A 21605-nucleotide genomic window follows, 5' to 3' on the forward strand; every position below is an offset into this window, starting at 1 on the left:
ATACGAAATTTACAGTTAAAGTAGCAGACGTCATATCAGAAGAACGAGCAATAAGAAGGGTTGGTGTACCTCAGGGTAGCGTGCTAGGTCAAACCCTGAACATAATACTATATACAGCAGGCATTCCAACAGCTATTAACGTATTGACATCCCCTTTCGCGCATGACACAGCTCTAGTAAGAGTATTAGAGCAGCACTTAACTTTTGTCCAAGAACGGCTAGCCAACTAACGTATAAATATTAATTAGCAAAAATGTAAGCATGTTAAATTTTAGCTAATACCAGAAACGTGTCGGACACTTAAAATAAACAATGTCCTAGTACCCCAAGTGAATGTGGCTTATCTTGGGATTCACATGGATCGAAGACTCACGTGGCAAAAACAAATAGCTAGTAAAATAACTTACATGAAGTTAAGAGCAGAAACTTTAAATTGGCTTTTAAACAAAAATTCTAAACTTAGCCTAGTCAACAAAGTCCTATTATACAACGCAATCATAAAACCGATTTGGATGTATGGTATTCAACTGTGGGGTAAGACCTGTGCAAACTACATGGCTGCTTAAACAGCTTCAAAGGATTCTGCTCTCCTTTTGTTTTTTAATAAGCGAGTCACCGAATAATGCCTCCAGTTGCTCATCTTTAAACCTTGGCTTTGTACATTTCATTGTATACTCTTGCAACAAGTTGCTACTAAAACTAATGGAGATATACATATGTATATAGGATTAAATTTATGTATAAATGATCAGGATGAAGGGTCGAGTTAAAATCACACATAAAGACATCTGCAGTTTAGCAAGTATTAAAAAAGAAGCGTGGGCGCGCCCTCTATTACTAACTTTACACCCAATAAATTACGAAAAAGCCTTATAGAAGCCGCTGTTAAAATAATCGATCGGTGTGCCACCATCCTTTTACCTAAGTAAAAACTTTTCACTAAACAAATCAACTTTGCACAAATTCAAGTTTAAAACTGTCACAATCGGACCAACACTGTTTAAACCACAAGTTACTGAATATGGGACCTTAGTCCGTATTGGGAACTTATTACTGGAGATATTGGTCTATACTTCCGATACGTTATTGCAATTCAAAGCTAAATCCTTGTAGTAAACCTGTATATCAAAAATGGATAGAATCGGATCAATAATATCCTTAGTTCCCATATACCTAACAAAAAATTGGTGAAAATTGGTTAGGGCAAATTATGTAACTAATATAACTAACTAAAATATATGGTAATGCCAAAAATAGCTAATGTCAAATATGTACAATAAGATTTGAATTCTGTCAGTTTGCTTTACATCGTAAGATATCTTAGCTAAATTAAGTGAGCGTATAATATTTGATATACGTAGGGCTAGCATATTCCATTGGAATTTTGTACCGAAAAAAACCTGCGCGAGTTGAACTCGGTCGAATTTTGGAACGCAACCAAGAATGATACGATTCATGTAAATGCATCCTACGCGTGGCGCCCAAATTCAAAACGCCCAAGTAGACTAAAACGCTGTAATGCTTACTTTTTTCACGACCTCGCTAAAAAAAAAAAATAATAATTAAAAAAAATCACCGATTCAGGAGAACAAGGGAATCAGTGCATTTTGAATGAAAATTAGGGAATTTTCACGAAAATCCGGGAATATCAGTACCGGAGGTTAAAATCAGGGAATTCTCTGATAAATCATGGAATATGCTAGCCCTACGTATATCAAATATTATACGCTCACTTAATTTAGCTAAGATATCTTACGATGTAAAGCAAACTGACAGAATTCAAATCTTATTGTACATATTTGACATTAGCTATTTTTGGCATTACCATATATTTTAGTTAGTTATATTAGTTACATAATTTGCCCTAACCAATTTTCACCAATTTTTTGTTAGGTATATGGGAACTAAGGATATTATTGATCCGATTCTATCCATTTTTGATATACAGGTTTACTACAAGGATTTAGCTTTGAATTGCAATAACGTATCGGAAGTATAGACCAATATCTCCAGTAATAAGTTCCCAATACGGACTAAGGTCCCATATTCAGTAACTTGTGGTTTAAACAGTGTTGGTCCGATTGTGACAGTTTTAAACTTGAATTTGTGCAAAGTTGATTTGTTTAGTGAAAAGTTTTTACTTAGGTAAATGTGGCCGGTGGCACACCGATCGATTATTTTAACAGCGGCTTCTATAAGGCTTTTTCGTAATTTATTGGGTGTAAAGTTAGTAATAGAGGGCGCGCCCACGCTTCTTTTTTAATACTTGCTAAACTGCAGATGTCTTTATGTGTGATTTTAACTCGACCCTTCATCCTGATCATTTATACATAAATTTAATCCTATATACATATGTATATCTCCATTAGTTTTAGTAGCAACTTGTTGCAAGAGTATACAATGAAATGTACAAAGCCAAGGTTTAAAGATGAGCAACTGGAGGCATTATTCGGTGACTCGCTTATTAAAAAACAAAAGGAGAGCAGAATCCTTTGAAGCTGTTTAAGCAGCCATGTAGTTTGCACAGGTCTTACCCCACAGTTGAATACCATACATCCAAATCGGTTTTATGATTGCGTTGTATAATAGGACTTTGTTGACTAGGCTAAGTTTAGAATTTTTGTTTAAAAGCCAATTTAAAGTTTCTGCTCTTAACTTCATGTAAGTTATTTTACTAGCTATTTGTTTTTGCCACGTGAGTCTTCGATCCATGTGAATCCCAAGATAAGCCACATTCACTTGGGGTACTAGGACATTGTTTATTTTAAGTGTCCGACACGTTTCTGGTATTAGCTAAAATTTAACATGCTTACATTTTTGCTAATTAATATTTATACGTTAGTTGGCTAGCCGTTCTTGGACAAAAGTTAAGTGCTGCTCTAATACTCTTACTAGAGCTGTGTCATGCGCGAAAGGGGATGTCAATACGTTAATAGCTGTTGGAATGCCTGCTGTATATAGTATTATGTTCAGGGTTTGACCTAGCACGCTACCCTGAGGTACACCAACCCTTCTTATTGCTCGTTCTTCTGATATGACGTCTGCTACTTTAACTGTAAATTTCGTATTTCTTTAATATGATTTTCCATAAAAGGCTTTCATGCCAGACCTTATCGAACAATTCAGCTACAGAAACAAAAATTTCAACAGCCAAAATTAAGAATTAGATTAAAGTAAGTTTATTAATTTTAAATGTTACTTGTTAAGAGCAGATAAAATAATTTTTTTTAATGGTAAAAAGTGAGTTTGTTAGATGAAATGTGCTGGTGTGAGAATTGAAATCGTGACATATACAGCGGAATGGTTCGTTTAACTCAAAATTTGTTCTAGAAAGTTTCAATAGTAAAGGTCTAAACTACCTGGTAGAGCGAGCGGAAACGTTAAAATTAATATCAGATAAGAGAGATGGGCTACAGGCTGACCAATTCCTGAGTTTTACAAGAAATATTATACCAAGCATCTTCTTACTACTAGCGAGTGTCGGGAGTTTTATAAGTTTAAACGGTTAGTGTAAGGGGGACGATTTAAACTGGAATCCCAATGCAAATGATTTAAGGCAAAAAGTAAAAATTGTTTTTGAACGGACTCTCACTTATCGGAATGGACTTGGTAACTAGGGTTCCAACCACAGAAGCATACTCTAATATAGGCCTCACCACAGATCGCCTTTAACTTTAAAAACTGTAGAACATGCGTGAAGATTAAAATTGAGTTTGGGGTCCATAGTTACTCCCAGATCAACAAAACTGGATACTTGCTCCAACCTACAGTTTTTTATTAAGTAGGGTCTACAGATGTAAGTGAAAAGCACATCGTTTTACATTTTTAAGGTTCAATGCCATGTCATTTCTAACACCCCAAGAAACTAGATTGTTTAAGGAGGGAGCCTACTTTAGAGGTTTAAAAAAATCGATTTTTTTGAGAATTTTTTTAGGAGGGAAAGAAATAATTTATTAAAGCGACTTTTCTAGGGTTTATTGTTATATATTTAAACATCATCCCAAAATTTTTTTTGGATACGAAGTCTTTGATATTCTGCCTTTAAAAAGCAATTGTCCGATGCATCTCCCATGTGCAATGGTCGGACGGCGGGCACGATGCAGGTCGCAATTTTTATCGGAGTCAAAAAATTCATAGAGATTTATATTTGTTAATAACGTATCTTCTAGTCAAACTAAGAAAATTAAAAAAAGTGTAAAATTCTACAAAAAAATTTTAAAAATTGAAAAAATTTTAATTTATGTTGTTTAAAATTATGTTCAAACTTGAGTTTTCTTAGTTTATTTTAGTTTAGATAGAAGATGATTTAATACCAAAGATAATAAATTTCGCCCCAATTCCATGCGATGATTAGTTTTTTATCTATCCTATCGCTTTTTGCCAAAGCGCTTATATATCTACTGTACGCTCGGTCATAATTTCCGTTCTGGCTTCGACAATACTTCGGACTCCAATCTATAACTCTAAGAACATACAATTTTAAAAAAGATTTAAGCAAAAAAAAAATTGAATTTTTTGAAGCTCGGGAGCAGGCTCCGCCCTTAAGTCCCTTTGCAATTGACATCTTTCGCTATTTGAATTATATGATTTAAGGGGTCAGTAGGGGTTTTTTTCAAAATAATAATATCGCTCGACGTTCGAAGCTCTCGGAGTGCACCTCTGACACTTTAGATGCATTTTTCTCAAAACACACTTTTTTAAACTGGCATACATAATTCCGTTCGAACTATTCAACCGATTTGCTTAATTTTTTTAATGTACATAAAACGCCTGGCTATCTATCATCCCTATATTTTTTATAATTTACTAACAATGTTATGACAAAATTTATCTAAAAAACATGGGAAAAAATTTAAAAAAAAAATGTTAATTACTTATTTATTTATCAACATTTTTTCATGATTGTAGTAGGGAGAATAACCATTCACGTATTTTTAAGAATAAATTGGGTTTTTGTGTTTCAGATGATCCAAACATGAGAAATCGTGTCCGCCAGTGAAAAAACGCATCTCATTCACCCAGCCATTTATCCGACAGATGTCATCAAAAAATTCCGACAAGATTAGTTTATACATTCTACGATATACCTCATGATATGTGAAAAAAGTTCTATTGTAGAATAAAAATTTCTATGAAAAAAATGTTCCCTTAAAAAGTTTTACATCGTCATAGATTATGTCAGAAAAAGTATCGTTAAATATGACTTGTTGAAATCTATTACTAAGATAAGAAGCAACCCATTTTAGAAATATTGGTTGAAAACCAAGAAGATCAAGTTTATTCAAAAGAATTGAATGGTTTACTTTATCAAAAGCTTTACTAAAATCTGTATATATAACATCAGTATTCTTATTCTCCCTAAAGCCCGTTGATACATGTCATACAAATTCAAGCAAATTAGTTGTGGTAGATTTCCCTTTACGAAAACCGTGCTGAGAACAAGAAATTAGTGGAGAGATCCGGAAGGTTATGTCGTCTGTTATAATTGCTTCAAAAAGTTTAAGTATTGATCACAACTTTGCTATTTTTAAATGGATGACCTAAATCCACTCTTATGTAAAAGAATTATAAATGCCTTACTTAAGATGTGAATTAAATAGTTTTGTTAATGGTTGGTATATATATTTGGCACATTTTTTAAGAAAGCATGAGGGAATCATATCTGGGCCGTAATTGTATGATTGTTCTAACATATTTAACTGATTTAAGACGTCTACTTTGGAAATGGTGGGTGCATTAATTACAGAAATCGGACATAACTTCTCCTGATGCGAAACATTTTTTGGAGATTTTGGAGAGTAATTGGACCTAAAGAATTCAGCAAACATACCAGAAATTGTGTGATTGTCACTGGACATAGTAAACTTATATTTCATCGCGGACGAAGAATTAGAAATCTTGCGTTTGGAGTTGACGAAACCATAGAACAATTTTGGATTTGGTATAATATTATTTTTTACTTTGTTTATTTAATTATTATAACTTATTTTGATAAGTTCAGCAAATTGTCGACGCAATTTAGAATATTTTGAATAGTCAACAACTAAACTAGTTTTTTTTTTAAGTTTAAAAGTACCGGATTTTCCATTTTTTATTTTTCATAACTGTCACGAAAACCATAAATTAGAACTCACAACACATTTCGTATCATATTTTTCAAATAAATTTAAAATAGTTTCATTAAAATGGGAAGCACTAAATTCAATATTGCCACTGTAATCTGGCCAAGTTACTTTAGGAAGCTCATAATTAATCTTCTTAAAATTAGCTTTCATAAAGTTGAACCGAGAACAAAGGTCTTGTGTATTGTTATGAACTAAGTTGGCTATGATTTCGGTATTAATTTCCAAAGCAGGATGATACCAGTCCTCGGGCAGTACCAAAAGATTCCATCGGACAACAGAGAATATTGAAATGTTATCAACGTAAACCAGATCTAAGAACTTATCGAACTTGTTTAAAATTAAATTAATTTGGTTAAGACCTAACTCCATCTAAGAACTCGATAAAACATAAACGAGTACTAACGGGAATGATGTTTTCCTGATTTCGTGGGTAATTATATTTATGTTCTCGCTTTACAATGCCATGTTTAACCCGAAAACCGAATGCGTTGGTATTATATTATTTTCGTGGAGAAAAGGAGTCATCTTTGATAGTATTACTTTTTCAAATATTTTAGAAATACAGAGTAAGAGACTTGTTGATCTGTAGAAAGACGGCTGTGTTAAGTGATCTGCGTCTTTTGCCACGAACTTGGATAGTATCCGATACCAAGAATTTTATGAAAGAGCAAGGAGAGCACCATTATAGAAATATTTTGTAACTCAATTAGTATTTTTGGAGTAATATCATTGTGTCCTGATGCCTTTTTCGGATTTAAAAACTTCAGAAGTAGAAGTCCTAATAGACGGTAGCGGTATTGGGCAAAGTTGGCAACTTAAAGTTGTTCTTTGGGCAATTAGGTTGAAACACCTTTTCTAATTGATTTGCAAAGCACTTTGCATTTTCCTCATCACTACGTACCCAATGCCAAATGCAATTCAACTGTATTGGGAGCATATTGGAATCTGCTGGTGGCTTAAAAGATTTCAGTTGAAGCAGAGTTGAAGGGGAGCGACTCATTTCAAATTTTCCTATTTGATTATTAGTGATTTTTCTAAAACCAACTGGTTTATTGTTTCTTTTTGGTGTTGCCACTACAGCTGTATTAGTTATTACATCACTAAATTCTACTATACTTTTACCAATGTCTCTTCCTGTATTTATTTTGCAATCAATATTGATATGGCTGCTGATTTATTTTCTATACTTCAAACAGTTGGTTTTAAGAGATGTTAGAGAAACTTTTGGCTCACATATCATGGGCTGTTCCTATAACTTTAGTAGTACAGTAGAATAATCAGATAATAAGTCTGTACATGTATCTGCTGTCACAAGCCTATATTTTTGACTACGGCAAAACCTATTAAGTCTGGTCTTTTTATCTAGAAATCTTTGACCTAGAGTTCCAAAAAAGTCTTTAAATTCGCTATCTATAATTTTAAAACGAGGTGGACAGTATATAGCCGTAAGGTTTGAGTCACAACCCTCGATTTTTTAGGAATATTGTTGTAGCTTGTAACTGTACTGTAGCATGAGATTTTAGAGCAGTGTTTCCCAAAGTGGGCGATAACGTCCCCTTGTGGGCGCTGCAGGTGTCAAGAGGGGCGGTAAGAGACCCAGAAAGAAAATGGGGGCGTTGTGTAGAGGTCTGGAAGGTTATTTGTAATTTTATTTAGCTAGGAGGCCTATTAGACAACGACTACATGAGCTCTCGATTCTTAACAACAACTTGTGAACATCAACTAATATGAATTAAAAGATTGCTCAAACTCGGTTCTATATTTCTCTCCGCGTAGTTCATATATCTGTCCTATTTTACTGAATATAGCAAAAATTAAAATCATGTCAATCGGTTGCTCCGTTTCATAACAGGACATCTCGACAGGATAGAATTTATAGAATACTAACTGTCAAACGTATTGCTATTGCCATTGCCAAATCTGTATGTGGGCATTTGCTATCATAATATTATCATTTGCGCAAAGGTGTAGGGTAGGTAGGTTCGAGCTGATGTAGCGCATGCTTTGAGCTCTTGAATAATTTATTTTATCACTTGCGAAATGACGTCGGTTAGGAAGCTGATGTATCGCACGTTTTGAGCTTTTGAACTCTTTAAATCTTTTATGTGGAAAATAAAAAAAGGATCTTTATCCTTTCTTACAAATGTATTTCTGGGGAAAAATAAGATAATGAGAAAAGGAGAAAGATCCTTTTTTTACAAATTTATTTCTAGGAAGAATAAGAATTCATATTTTTGGACTACTATATGATAATTGTGCTCAAGCATTCCTATAAAAACAATGTAATATTTATTTTATATTCATTTTGGAGAGAGACTCCGTCGCCGAGTACTATCATTCACTCCGGTGAATGAACGTCTAGCCACAATCCGCATCAAAGCGAGGTTCTTCAACATATCGCTGATTTGTGCCCACGCTCCGACGGAAGAGAAGGACGATGTGACCAAAGATGCCTTTTATGAGCGCTTGGAGAGCGCTTATGAGAGCTGCCCCGCCACGATGTCAAAGTTGTGCTTGGCGACTTTAACGCCATGGTGGGCAAAGAAGGTATCTTTGGCACTACGGTCGGTAAATTCAGCCTTCACGACGAAACATCCACAAATGGGTTGAGGCTGATTGACTTCGCCGGAGCCCGAAATATGGTTATCTGTAGTACTAGATTCCAGCATAAGATGATTCGGATCGAAAAACTACCAACCAGATCGATCAATTTGTGATAGACGGAAGACACGTCTCCAGTGTTTTAGATGTGCGTGCGCTCCGGGGTTCTAACATCGACTCGGACCACTATCTTGTTGCAGCCAAGATTCGCACCCGCCTCTGTGCAGCAAAAAACGCACGACAACAAACACACGGAAGGTTCGACGTCGACAAGCTGCAATCACAACAGACAGACAGCCGAACGATTTTCTACTCGGCTTGCACTCCTGCTCTCTGAGAGCACGCGTCAACAACCCGGTATAAGGGAACTGTGGGACGGCATCTCAAATTCCTTACGTACAGCAGCAACCGAAACCATTGGTTTTCGGAAAGTGCAAAAGAACAGCTGGTACGACGAGGAGTGCCATGTCGCAGCGGAGAAAAAACAGACTGCCTACCTCACAACGTTACGATCGACCACAACACGTGCGGGATGGGATAGATACGGAGAGTTGAAAAGGGAAGCGAGACGCATTTGCAGACAAAAAAAGAAAGAGGCTGAAATGCGTGAGTACGAAGAGCTTGATAAGCTCGCCGACAGGGGTAATGCTCGAAAATTCTACGAAAAAATGCGGCGGCTTACAGAAGAAGGAAGACCGGAGTATACTCTTGTAGAAACCCCAAAGGTGATCTAGTGACCGATGCCCAGAGCATACTTAATTTATGGAGGGAACACTTCTCCAGCCTGCTGAACGGCAGTGAACGCACAACGCCAGGAGAAGGCGAACCCGATTCCCCAATCGATGACGATGGAACAGACGTTCCATTACCCGACCATGAAGAAGTTCGAATAGCAATTGCCCGCCTGAAGAACAACAAAGCGGCGGGGGACGACGGATTGCCGGCCGAGCTATTCAAACACGGCGGCCAAGAACTGACAAGGAGCATGCATCAGCTTCTTTGTAAAATATGGTCGGACGGAAGCATGCCCAGCGATTGGAATTTAAGTGTGCTATGCCCAATCCTTAAAAAAGGAGACCCCACAATCTATATAAGGTTCTATCGAGCGTATTGTGTGAAAGATTAAAGCCCACCGTCAACAAACTGATTGGACCTTATCAGTGTGGCTTCAGACCTGGAAAATCAACAACCGACCAGATATTCACCATGCGCCAAATCTTGGAAAAGACCCGTGAAAGAAGAATCGACACACACCACCTCTTCGTCGATTTCAAAGCTGCTTTCGATAGCACGAAAAGGAGCTGACTTTATGCCGCGATGTCTGAATTTGGTATCCCCGCAAAACTAATACGGCTGTGTAAACTGACGTTGAGTAACACCAAAAGCTCCGTCAGGATCGGGAAGGACCTCTCCGAGCCGTTCGATATCAAACGAGGTTTCAGACAAGGTGACTCCCTATCGTGCGACTTCTTCAACCTGCTTCTGGAGAAAATAGTTCGAGCTGCAGAACTAAATAGAGAAGGTACCATCTTCTATAAGAGTGTACAACTGCTGGCGTATGCCGACGATATTGATATCATCGGCCTCAACACCCGCGCCGTTAGTTCTACTTTCTCCAGGCTGGACAAGGAAGCACAGAAAATGTGTGTGGCAGTGAACGAGGGCAAGACGAAATATCTCCTGTCATCAAATAAACAGTCGTCGCACTCGCGACTTGGCTCTCACGTCACTGTTGAGTCATAACTTTGAAGTTGTAGATAATTTCGTCTATCTTGGAACCAGCGTAAACACCACCAACAATGTGAGCCTGGAAATCCAACGCAGGATTGCTCTTGCCAACAGGTGCTACTTCGGACTGAGTAGGCAATTGAAAAGTAAAGTCCTCTCTCGACGAACAAAAGCTAAACTCTATAAGTCGCTCATAATTCCCGTTCTGCTATATGGTGCAGAGGCTTGGGCGATGACGGCAACCGATGAGTCGACGTTACGAGTTTTCGAGGGAAAATTCTGCGAAAGATTTATGGTCCTTTGCGCATTGGCCACGGCGAATATCGCATTCGATGGAACGATGAGCTGTTCGAGATATACGACGACATTGACATAGTTCAGCGGATTAAAAGACAGCGGCTACGCTGGCTAGGTCATGTTGTCGCCGGGGGAAGCAGAGGAAGAGAAAGACCTCCACTCCGTTGGAAGGAACAAGTGGAGAAGGACCTAGCTTCGCTTGGAATATCCAATTGGCGCCCCGTAGCGAAAAAAAGAAACGACTGGCGCGCTGTTGTTAACTCGGCTATAATCGCGTAAGCGGTGTCTACGCCAATTAAAAAGAAGAAGATTTAATAATTGTGCTTAAGCATTCCTATAAAAACAATGTAATATTTATTTTATATTCATTTGTGGTTTTGCGCGCAATAGATGAGCATTACTTACGCCTCCTTTACACTACTCGCGAAGTTAAACGTATTTCTCTAAGCAAAACAATGTCGGAAGTAAAAAAGAAGAGACGGCAATACTGTGCCGAATACATTAAAATCGGATTCATCGGCAAGATCATTTGAATAAAATGCATCCAGATAAGAGAGACAAGAATGTAGCATATTTTCAAGACCTAGAAAAGAAGCAAAATACTCAGCCAAGTGTAGCAAAACTATTTTCGGCGGCTGCTAAGCAGATGACGGCGGACTTCGAGCTTCGTACAATATCTCTTTGTTAATTGCTCAAAAAGGCAAACCACATAACATCGCAGAAGATTTAATACCGTATTGCCAGCAATAAATGAAGTAATAACTACCGTGCTTCCTAAACCGGCCGCAGGTATTATCCGAAAAATTCCTTTGAGTAATAATTCTGTGCAAAGACGAATTGATGAAATGGCTGAAAACATTGAAGAATCATTGTGCGATCACCTGAGGACAAGCCAATTCTCAATTCAGCTCGATGAGTCCACTTTACCAACTAATGAAGCATTGTTGTTGTCTTACGTGAGGTTTATTAAAGATGAGAAAATATGTGAAGAACTATTATTTGCTAGAAATTTAGATACCGATACAAAAGGCGAAACCATATTCAATATATTGGAAAAGTTTTGCGATGAGAAAGAGATTCCTTTGAAAAATATTATTTCCATTGCTACGGATGGCGCTCCGGCTATGATAAGGTGCCATAAAGGCTTCATAGCGTACTTAAAAAATAAAATTCCAGATGTCCTTGGTGTACATTGCGTTATTCATAGACAACATTTTGTTGCTAGAAACTTAAGTGAAAAACTATTTCAATCACTGCAATATGTCATCAAAGCAGTCAATAAAATCCGCAACAGCTCTTTGAATGATAGATTATTTCATCAGCTTCGTGTTACTAATGACGAGGATTTCAATCGTTTGTTGTTTCATCCTGAAGTTCGTTGGCTATCAAGAGGCAATTGTCTGACTCGATTTTACAACCTGTTTGACTCTGTTATAGAGTTCTTGGAAACTAAAGATACAGAATTTCAAGACAAGCTCATAACATTAAAGAATGATATAGCTTACATGACAGACATGTATAAATTGTTCAGCGACATGAATCTCCAACTGCAAGGCGATAAACAAAATTTAATTAAAACAAAAAGCGTCGTTGCCGCTTTCGCAGCCAAACTGCTTCTACACAAAAAGAATCTGGGCAGACGTGAGTTTCACAATTTTCCGAATTTATCAGTACTCGTATCATGCAGTAACGACGAATTGTTTGCCTACTGCCAACTTTTGGAAAACCTCCAAATTGACTTCACCGAACGATACCAGGACATTTTGAACTTGGAAATAGCAGAGTGGGTGTTGGATCCGTTTTCAAATGTCAACACAACAATGCCACCTCAGCTGGAAGAAGAACCTTTAGAATTGACAACAAACGAGGAAATAAAAATCAAGTTCAAAAATGGTTACCAAGAATTTTGGCTACAAAAACCGATCTCGCAATTGTACCCTGGATTGTGGTCAATCGTTTAACGATTCTTGACAGCATTCCCATCGTCACATTTGTGTGAACGTGGATTTAGTGCTGTGACAACACTGCTTACTAAAAATAGAAATCGTTTGCTTGTTACCGAACGTGGCGACTTGCGACTGTTCTTGAGTAAATTGGAACCCGATATTAACAAACTTAATAAACAGCATCAGATTCATCCTTCACATTAGTTTTTATATATGGATCGATTAATTTAGTTTTATTTTTAATAAAAGATTCTCTTTTTTAATACTATAAAGTTGTGTTTCAATAATCATTCTTATTGCCAGGTGGAGCCCGTAAGAATTAACTTGAGACCTAAGCGCCGTTGTATGTTACCTACTGCGCTCAGGTTTCAAGTTGCTGGTTATAGTAAAAGTTTCGTTTAGAATTCTCCGTTAATATACATATATAGGTCACAATAATTAATTTGAAGTTATAGTGGTTTTTAAATAGGTGGGGGCGCTAAAAAAATATTTATTCTCAAAGTGGGCGGTAGACAAAATAAGTTTGGGAACCGCTGTTTTAGAGTATAGTGGTTTAACCGATTTCTAACCAACACTGCCGTGCCACCATGCAACATATAATCTAAATCCTGGTATATTGAAAATATTTTATTTATTAGATGAGTTTCTGATATAAGCATTACATCTACATTTTTTCAAACAGGAATCTAATAATCTCTAATTTATGTTGGTTAACACCGTTAGCATTCCATATACAATTAGTACGCTCATTTCATACATAATATATTTTATAGCATTTTATTTTATAAAATCCTGGATCATGTTTTGCATGGTACACATAAATTGTGTCATACACTGTGTAAGATTTATAATCATAGTTTCATTACGTTCCTTTGGACGATTTTGCGGCAGTTGCATTTATAAAGTGTTGCCTTTCATTACATTTGCATAGCTTCCTTCCATAGTTTTATTCTTAAAAGTAATAGGATTGAAACTTTTATCTGAGATTGCTATAATTTTATTACGTCGTGTTTGTAATACTGGGTACCGACGGGCTTGAATGCGCTGTAACAACTTAGATTTCAAATCTTTATATATGGGACAACTTCAGCTGTTAGCAGTGTGATTTCCTCCATTATTGCTGCATTTTTTTATTTAAATCGTCTTTTCTAAGGCTGCATAGGATGTAAACCGCCACACACCACACAAGCACTGCGTAGAGTGCCTAACGATTTGATATGCCCATCTTCTTGGCAGTTAGCACATTGTACCCGACCATTTCTTTTATGTATGTATGTAGTTCTTTAACAGTTACTCACACGTACTTGGATAGTATCTGATACCAAGAATTTTATGAAAGAGCAAGGAGAGCACCATTATAAAACTTCTTATTTACGCAGAAAATAACAAGGCCCGCATTGTTGTTTATCGGGATGTGCTGTAGCAAAATGCTTTCTACCTCTCTATGACCCGAGACAAAAAACAATTACACTAGCCTAATCAACTCTCCCGCTCTCTCAGTCATTAAAGTTTATACATTGATCTTTCCGATATTCTAATTTAAATTATCTTGCTTCCGCAAATGTGAATGTGTTACCGCGGGTAACACGGCGGGCAAAACTATGTTTACATATTTTTCAAATAATTTAATATAATTTTGGTTGACGCGATTAAAATGTACTAAAAAAGCTAAGTAAGTACATGACCGTCAATTTAAGTTATTAAAATACCTAATTTTATTGAGTAAAAAGTGAGATGTCAACAACTGATGAGTCGACGTTGCGAGTTTTCGAGAGAAAAGTTCTGCGAAAGATTTATGGTCCTTTGCGCGTTGGCCACGGCGAATATCGCATTCGATGGAACGATGAGCTGTACGAGATATACGACGACATTGACATAGTTCAGCGAATTAAAAGACAGCGGCTACGCTGGCTAGGTCATGTTGTCCGAATGAACGAAAACACTCCAGCTCTGAAAGTATTCGACGCAGTACCCGCCGGGGGAAGCAGAGGAAGAGGAAGACCTCCACTCCGTTGGAAGGACCAAGTGGAGAAGGACCTGGCTACGCTTGGAATATCCAATTGGCGCCACGTAGCGAAAAGGAGAAACGACTGGCGCGCTGTTGTTAACTCGGCTATAATCGCGTAAGCGGTGTCTACGCCAATTAAGAAGAAGAAGAAAAAGTGAGATAACTCGATGAAACATGGTATGCGCCTTCCTTATTAAAAAAAAAATTAACCAAATTCGTCATGCGCAAATGTTGTACCTACCGACAGTGTGAAAATAAATGAAATCGGATGATAATTCCCCTCGCACCCCATGTAACAGTACCGTTAAAACCTACTAAAAGCGCGATAAATAAGTAACTAAATACGCCGGAGACATTAAATTTTACACCCGACATGGCATGAAAGAGCTTTACTGGAGCCGGTGTGAAAATTTGACGAGGAATGTGGCACCACTCACTTTTTGGTGAAATCACATACCGGGTTGTTCAATTGAAAAAAATTTAATATCGTGCACAGATAAAATTGTTATTTTTTTAAGGCGTAGCACCAGAAGAAATTCACGAACGTACATATGTTAAAAGTGTATTAGTATAATGAATGTTCACCTACAATTGGAACAGTAGAAAGATGGGTGAAAGTTTGGGTGCTGGATTCGCTAACAATGGAACAAAACCACATTGGAATGCGACTTTCTCAGAAACATTTTGAGCGTTTTAAAAAGGATAAAGTGGATTTTGTGCATCGATTCATCACTATGGATGAGACTTGGCTCTATCACCATGATCCAGAATCAAAAGAAGAGGGTAAAGAGTGGTGTGAACCTGGTTGTTCGGGTTCGAAACGAGTTCGTGACCGGAACTCGGCCAAGAAGGTCATAACCATCAGTTTTTTGGGATACAAGAAGTATTTTGTTTGTGGATTACTTGCAAATTGGTAAAACAATTAAATCTGTATATTATTGCAATTTTTGGACCAGTTGAAGGAAAAAATTCGTGGAAAAAGACCCGGTTTGTAGAAGAAAAATATCCTTTTTCATCAGGACAATGCACTGTGTCAAAAGAGCATTTTGACAATGGCTAAAATCCATGAACAAAAGTTCGAAATGTTGGAGCATCCACCGAATTCACCAGATTTGGCCCCTAGCGACTTCCATTTTTCATCAAATGGAGAGGTCATAACGGCTGTTGAAGCGTATTTTGCAGACCTTACGGATTCCCACTTAAGAAACGAAATCCACAGATAGGCGGGTCAATGGAGCAAGTGTATTAAGGTTCAGGGAGATTATACTTAATAATAAAGTGTATTTTGAATCATAAAATTATGTTTTTCTTATCAACCATCTTATTTCTTATTTAGTACCAGTCATTCCTTTTTCGTTTTCCGATGTCACTCTGTAAAAATGAGCGAAATCGGGACAACCACGCCTACTTTCAATACAGTACAATTTTAAACTTACTAAAGTTTAATATTTACCGAAAATATCGGTTACTCTATGCGGTGAACAATTGAAATCCAGAGAGAATCCTTTCCTGACAATAGTAATTCTGTGTGTCCGAAATGGGTTGAACTGTTTCAATACTTCTCTCAGTCCTCTTTTACCTAATACTGTATTTATCGACCAATATTTTAGTTATGTTTATGAAAGTGAAACAGCGTGTTTTACTAATAGCAGTGTATCTTTCTGCCGAAAATAGATAAAAGTGTGTGAAAACTTGGCCTAGACTCCATTTAATTATTACCAGAATTTTCGAACATCCGCCTGACTTTGCTCTATATAATTGGTGACTATATATGAGGTACCTTAATGAATCCCAAGGAACATGTATTAAGTGTTTGGCTGATAATAGTTAATAGAAAAAGTCGGGTCGATACTAAACCAACTCCCATTTAATGATTTTAGGTTTTTCTAACAATCAGTGTATGAGTTATGTATATACTAGTAATATACGTATGTATACATACAATTGCTTAGATTATGATCCTCTGGTTGACGATTTACATCGTAAGGTATTTCCCTGGATTTGATTTTTTCAAGTTGCAAGAGTAAAAAAGGTTACACCCGAACTAAGCGTTTTTTACCTGTTTATTTCTGACCTATGCTAGAGCTGAATATGACTGAAACAGATCTAAATCTCATATACTAATAACTGATAATATAAGTTGAAAAGATACCAGACTTTATTGAAGATCATTCGTTTTTTTCTAATATTGGATATTCAGCTCTAACGTAATATTCTTATACTCTTAAAACATGTTGTTAAAGAGGATAATAGTTTGGTTCATCTAACAGTTTTTTGGATGACATAGTCGAGATAGACATAGGGTTATATATGTATATATGTACGTATAAATGATCAAGATGACAAACGTAGTTGAAATTCGAGAGACGGTCTGACCGTCTGTCCGTCTGTACGTACCGGCGCCCACAAAACGCCATTAGTCGAAAACATATAAAATGCCACAACCAAACCGCAAATTGAAATACAAATGTGCAATTTGGTACTACGAATCGCATTATTGGTGACAGGTTTAATATACATAAGTATCTTCTAAAAATGTAAGGTACACCATTCTTACAGGACATATCATTGAACACCTTTCCCAACGGCGTGAAAATAGGTAAAATCGGACTATTTAAAGTGCAATGAATCAATATGTAAATGCGTCATTTAACAACCAGGATGGCACACTCTTTATTTCACGACCTACTCTATCGATTTCAACCAAATTCGGTATATAATACTATGCTGACACTTCGACAATAAGGCGAAAGCGAAATCAGACAAAAACGACGTCGAATTCCCATATAACACAATTTACAATTCCATCCAACTCCTATATAACAAAATTAAAAATTCCACCTGATTTGTTCCTTTCCAGTGTATAAATCCAGAACCAATCAAAAGAGCTCTCAAGGAATTTCATCTTACGCCCACAACAAACTTGGTTAAGCCATGGTCTTAATTTCATATCCCTAATATCATCAATTATTAGCGTTTTGCGCATCACCTCAATATATTAAATTTATCCTCTTCAGTTAAAGTTGCGTCAGATATGTATATCTCATTATAATATATAATTTTCGCTATTCACCAATTGAGTATATGGCCAGTGGCGGATTTGCCATAAGGCCTAGTAGGCCCGGGCCTAGGTCGGCCACATGTTAAGGGCTTAAGATTAACAAGAAATAACTCAAATGCAAAGTATCATAACCGTATGCTTATATAATCGCTAAAGAAAAAGATGATAAACAAAAGGATACGATTAAAAAATCGCGGAAATTAAAAAATTTCTTTGGAAAACCGTATACAGATATTCAAGATCCTATTATTGACCCAACAATCGACATTCTAAGTAGTAGTGGCGATCCGTCAACTGATGATTCTGCAGTGTCTTAAGTGTCTTCAAGTGAAAATACTTTGATCAATGTGCCAAGTATATCAAAAGAACAAACCGAAGATATCCCACTCGTACCAGGAGTGACAGGAGTAGGAGTGCAGTCCAATCCTCCGGACCAGGAGCTCTACGAAATCAACGACGATCCAGCTAAATGGACAATCGACGAGTTCACGCGTGATCACATTTGTAAGAACGGAGCAAATCAAAACATACAAAATGATTTTCCCAAGAGTGAGCGCATTTACAAAAACCGTTCCGTGGCTAATTTATTCCAAAAGTACTGGATGTGTTTTTTGTGGTCCTTGTTTGCTTTTTAATGGAGGGGAGAGTAAGTTCGACAAAAAAGAAGGTTTCAACGACAGACTCGAGTGTCATCTCATGAGAAATCGCCTACTCACAAATTATCTGTTCTACATATGAAAGAACGAAGAAAGGTGTTAAGTCGCATTGACCGCGCATTAACAATGCAATTAGATGAAGAAATAAATTACCGGAAAAACATTCTGAAAAGAGTAGTTGCATGCGTAAAAGCACTTGCATCACGTGGTTTGCCTTTCAGAGGACACGACGAAAAATTTGGATCAATCCACAATGGAAATTATTTAATGTCCTTAGAGCTTATTGCCGAGTTCGATCCGTTTTAAGCTAAACACATTACACGTTATGGAAATCCAGGCTCAGGATTTACGAGTTATCTTTCTTCAACAACATGCGAAGAGTTCATTCGACTTATTGGAAACAAAGTTTTAGAAACAATTGTAATGGAAATATTAACAGCAAAATATTTTTCTCTGATCATTGACGCGACACCGGATATATCTCACGTAGACCAGCTCACTTATGTAATCAGATATGTCTTGCCTAATGGATCACCTGTAGAACGGTTTCTCATGTTTATTCCAAACACAGGCCACAAATCACAACAAATGACAGATGCTGTTACTTCAACTTTAACTGAATTAGGAGTTGACATTTCAAACTGCCGCGGGCAATGATATGACAACGCAGCTAACATGTCAGCCAATTATAATGGCCTGCAAGCTAAAATAAAGGAAATTTCACCCCTTGCCGACTATGTTCCCTGTTCAGCACACTCGCTGAATTTAGTAGGTGAATGTGCAGTTGAAAGTAGCCAAGAGGCTTGTTCGTTCTTTTCTCTACTCCACGAGTTATACAATTTCTTTCCAGCGACAACTCAGCGTTGGGAACTCTTTCAAACCCATTTCACCGTCAAAAGTCTATCAACGACTCGTTGGTCAGCTAGTGCAGACGCATGCAAAATTTACGCGAATCTTGGAATGAAATCCATAAAGCGCTAGTCACCATCTAAAATGACACACGACAGAAGAGAACCGTTATTTGCGAAGCAAGAGGTATTCGTTTGAAACTGGAACGTTTTGAAACGGCCCTCATGGCTGTGGGGCATGTTTACCAGATCGCATTAACGCCACAAGTAAAAAACTTTAGAGTATGGAAATTGACATTACCATTGTCATAGAACTCTACGAGGCCTTAATACATTTTGTTGGCGAAACAAGAGAGAATTTCAATGATTTCGAAAAAAAGCGAAAAACTGTCCTTCGTACAGGAATATGAAAAAGATTTTCGACGCAATCGAAAGCGTAAGCTGCTTCCTGGCGAGACAAATACAGGTGAAGAGATGCAACAAAAAAATGGCCGTGAAAATTTTAGAATAAATACTTTTTTAGTAGTAATTGATACATTGACAGAAGAACTGAAAAGATGTCGGGATGCTTATAAATTACCCTACAATAAATTTTACTTTATTACCAACCTGACGAATCTAAACATCTCAGAAGTCGAAGATAAAGCCAAGGCATTGCAAGTGATTTATTCTACTGACTTAGAAGACGATTTTACAGAAGAATGTCTTCATTTTCGTTCTCACTGCAGCATAAAAATGAGGAACGAAAGAGTGCAGTCAGTTTGTTGAAATGGTTACGAACCGAAGGTCTTCAAACCATTTACCCAAACGTGGACATTGCTTTTCGTATGTGTGTGTGTACACCTGCCAGTAATTGTACTGGAGAAAGATCGTTTTCTTGTTTGCGGAGAGTGAAAACTATTTACGCACAAAATGACGGAGCCGAGGTTAAACGATCTTGCTTTGCTTAACATAGAAGCTGATTTTTTAAGCAAATTGGATTGCGAAGATTTGATTAATGGTTTTGCTGCTCTTAAGTGCAGACGAGTTTTGTAACACATTGTACGAGTCGAACATTTATTTTATTAAAAACAAAACCTAAAACCACTTTTAAATGTTTTATTTAAGTATCCAATCATCCCTGAAATCTCGGAAGCCCCGAGAGCTTTTAGTTAAACAATTTTCTGAATCAATTAAAAGTGGGAATAAAGTAAATTCATGAATTATGTCTTTAGTCCATAATGATGGTTGCTGAGAAAGGGGCGGCACATGGCCTGGGGCCTAGAGCGGCTAGGACTGCAAATCCGCCACTGTATATGGCCTATCATATAACTTAATAAAATACCAAATTTCATACTAATTCATTCACGTTTTCATCGAACAATGAAGTTGAATTCTTTCGCAACTATTTTTAAAATGAAAAGCCCTTAGCCCTTCCTTAATTGTTTAATATAAAGTTTTGCAAAACCTGAAAGTAATCCTCCGCCCTTGAAACTTGTTAAGTGCGAGAGTGTGATATTATCGGTTAAATACGAACTTGTTCCTAATATTTTTAGTGAAATTTGGAGGTTTAACTCTTACATTTCTTAAAATAGGCCAAATGACTTAGCAGTTTCAATGCTCAACCAATTTAATGTACATTATAATAGATAAATAAAAAATTCTCTAGGAATGGTGTGCAATTTTTTTGACATTGCTGGACATCATAACCAAAAACTTAATTCAGTTTTCATATTACAATACTAAAACAGTTCCGGTAAATTTATAACTTTGACTTAAGTAGTTTTCTTTAGAATATACATTACAATTTTCCTCCTTACACTTGTCAAAAAGTTTGAGAGGTTTTTCTCTTATATTTTAGTTAAGAATATTAAATATAGTCCATATTTTTTTTTAGTTTAGGTACAATTTTGCAAAAATTTTGTAATGTTAAATTTTATATTTATTCTTCCACATGTAAGTTTATTGAGCTAAGCCCATCATTATGTTCTTATCATGAGTATATATAAATATATGTATGTCTTAAAAGTATACGAGCACCTTAAAACCATCATAAGTCCAACTTCCTATTTTTAGTATGCAAGTCTGAACATCATATGGAAAATGTGCAACATCGATTGAACAAGATGATTTATAGACCACAGGCGGTTGCCACATAACAATCCCACTACTATGGACAGTTGCTTTTGTCAAAAGGGTGATTTCATAATGACCATCAGCACTGAAAAATATATGCACATATATATAGATATCTAATTTTACCCTTTTATAAAGTTTATTTTCCTTTTATATCTAATTTTATATATACCATAAGTATTTCATAAGAGTGTCAAAATATTAAAAACAAGTTAGGAAG

At 36.6% G+C, this 21605-nt stretch overlaps 2 protein-coding genes across 4 annotated transcripts in view; both read right to left on the reverse strand.

Moving 5' to 3' along the window:
- The window catches only part of LOC126764112 (uncharacterized), a 423412-nt gene that overhangs the window by 380340 nt on the left and 21467 nt on the right, over positions 1–21605 (reverse strand). The window lies entirely within an intron of this gene.
- The window catches only part of LOC126764234 (acetylcholine receptor subunit alpha-like), a 192349-nt gene that overhangs the window by 21336 nt on the left and 149408 nt on the right, over positions 1–21605 (reverse strand). For 2 of the 3 annotated variants that reach the window (XM_050482040.1, XM_050482041.1), the window contains exon 2: positions 21290–21470. The exons of the other annotated variant lie outside the window; for it this stretch is intronic. In XM_050482040.1, the coding sequence (XP_050337997.1) occupies positions 21290–21470 (181 nt within the window). The remainder of the gene's footprint in view (positions 1–21289; positions 21471–21605) is intronic. 3 annotated transcript variants of the gene reach the window in all.

Source organism: Bactrocera neohumeralis, unplaced genomic scaffold, assembly GCF_024586455.1.
Source record: "Bactrocera neohumeralis isolate Rockhampton unplaced genomic scaffold, APGP_CSIRO_Bneo_wtdbg2-racon-allhic-juicebox.fasta_v2 cluster09, whole genome shotgun sequence".
Taxonomy (NCBI): Eukaryota; Metazoa; Arthropoda; class Insecta; order Diptera; family Tephritidae; genus Bactrocera; species Bactrocera neohumeralis.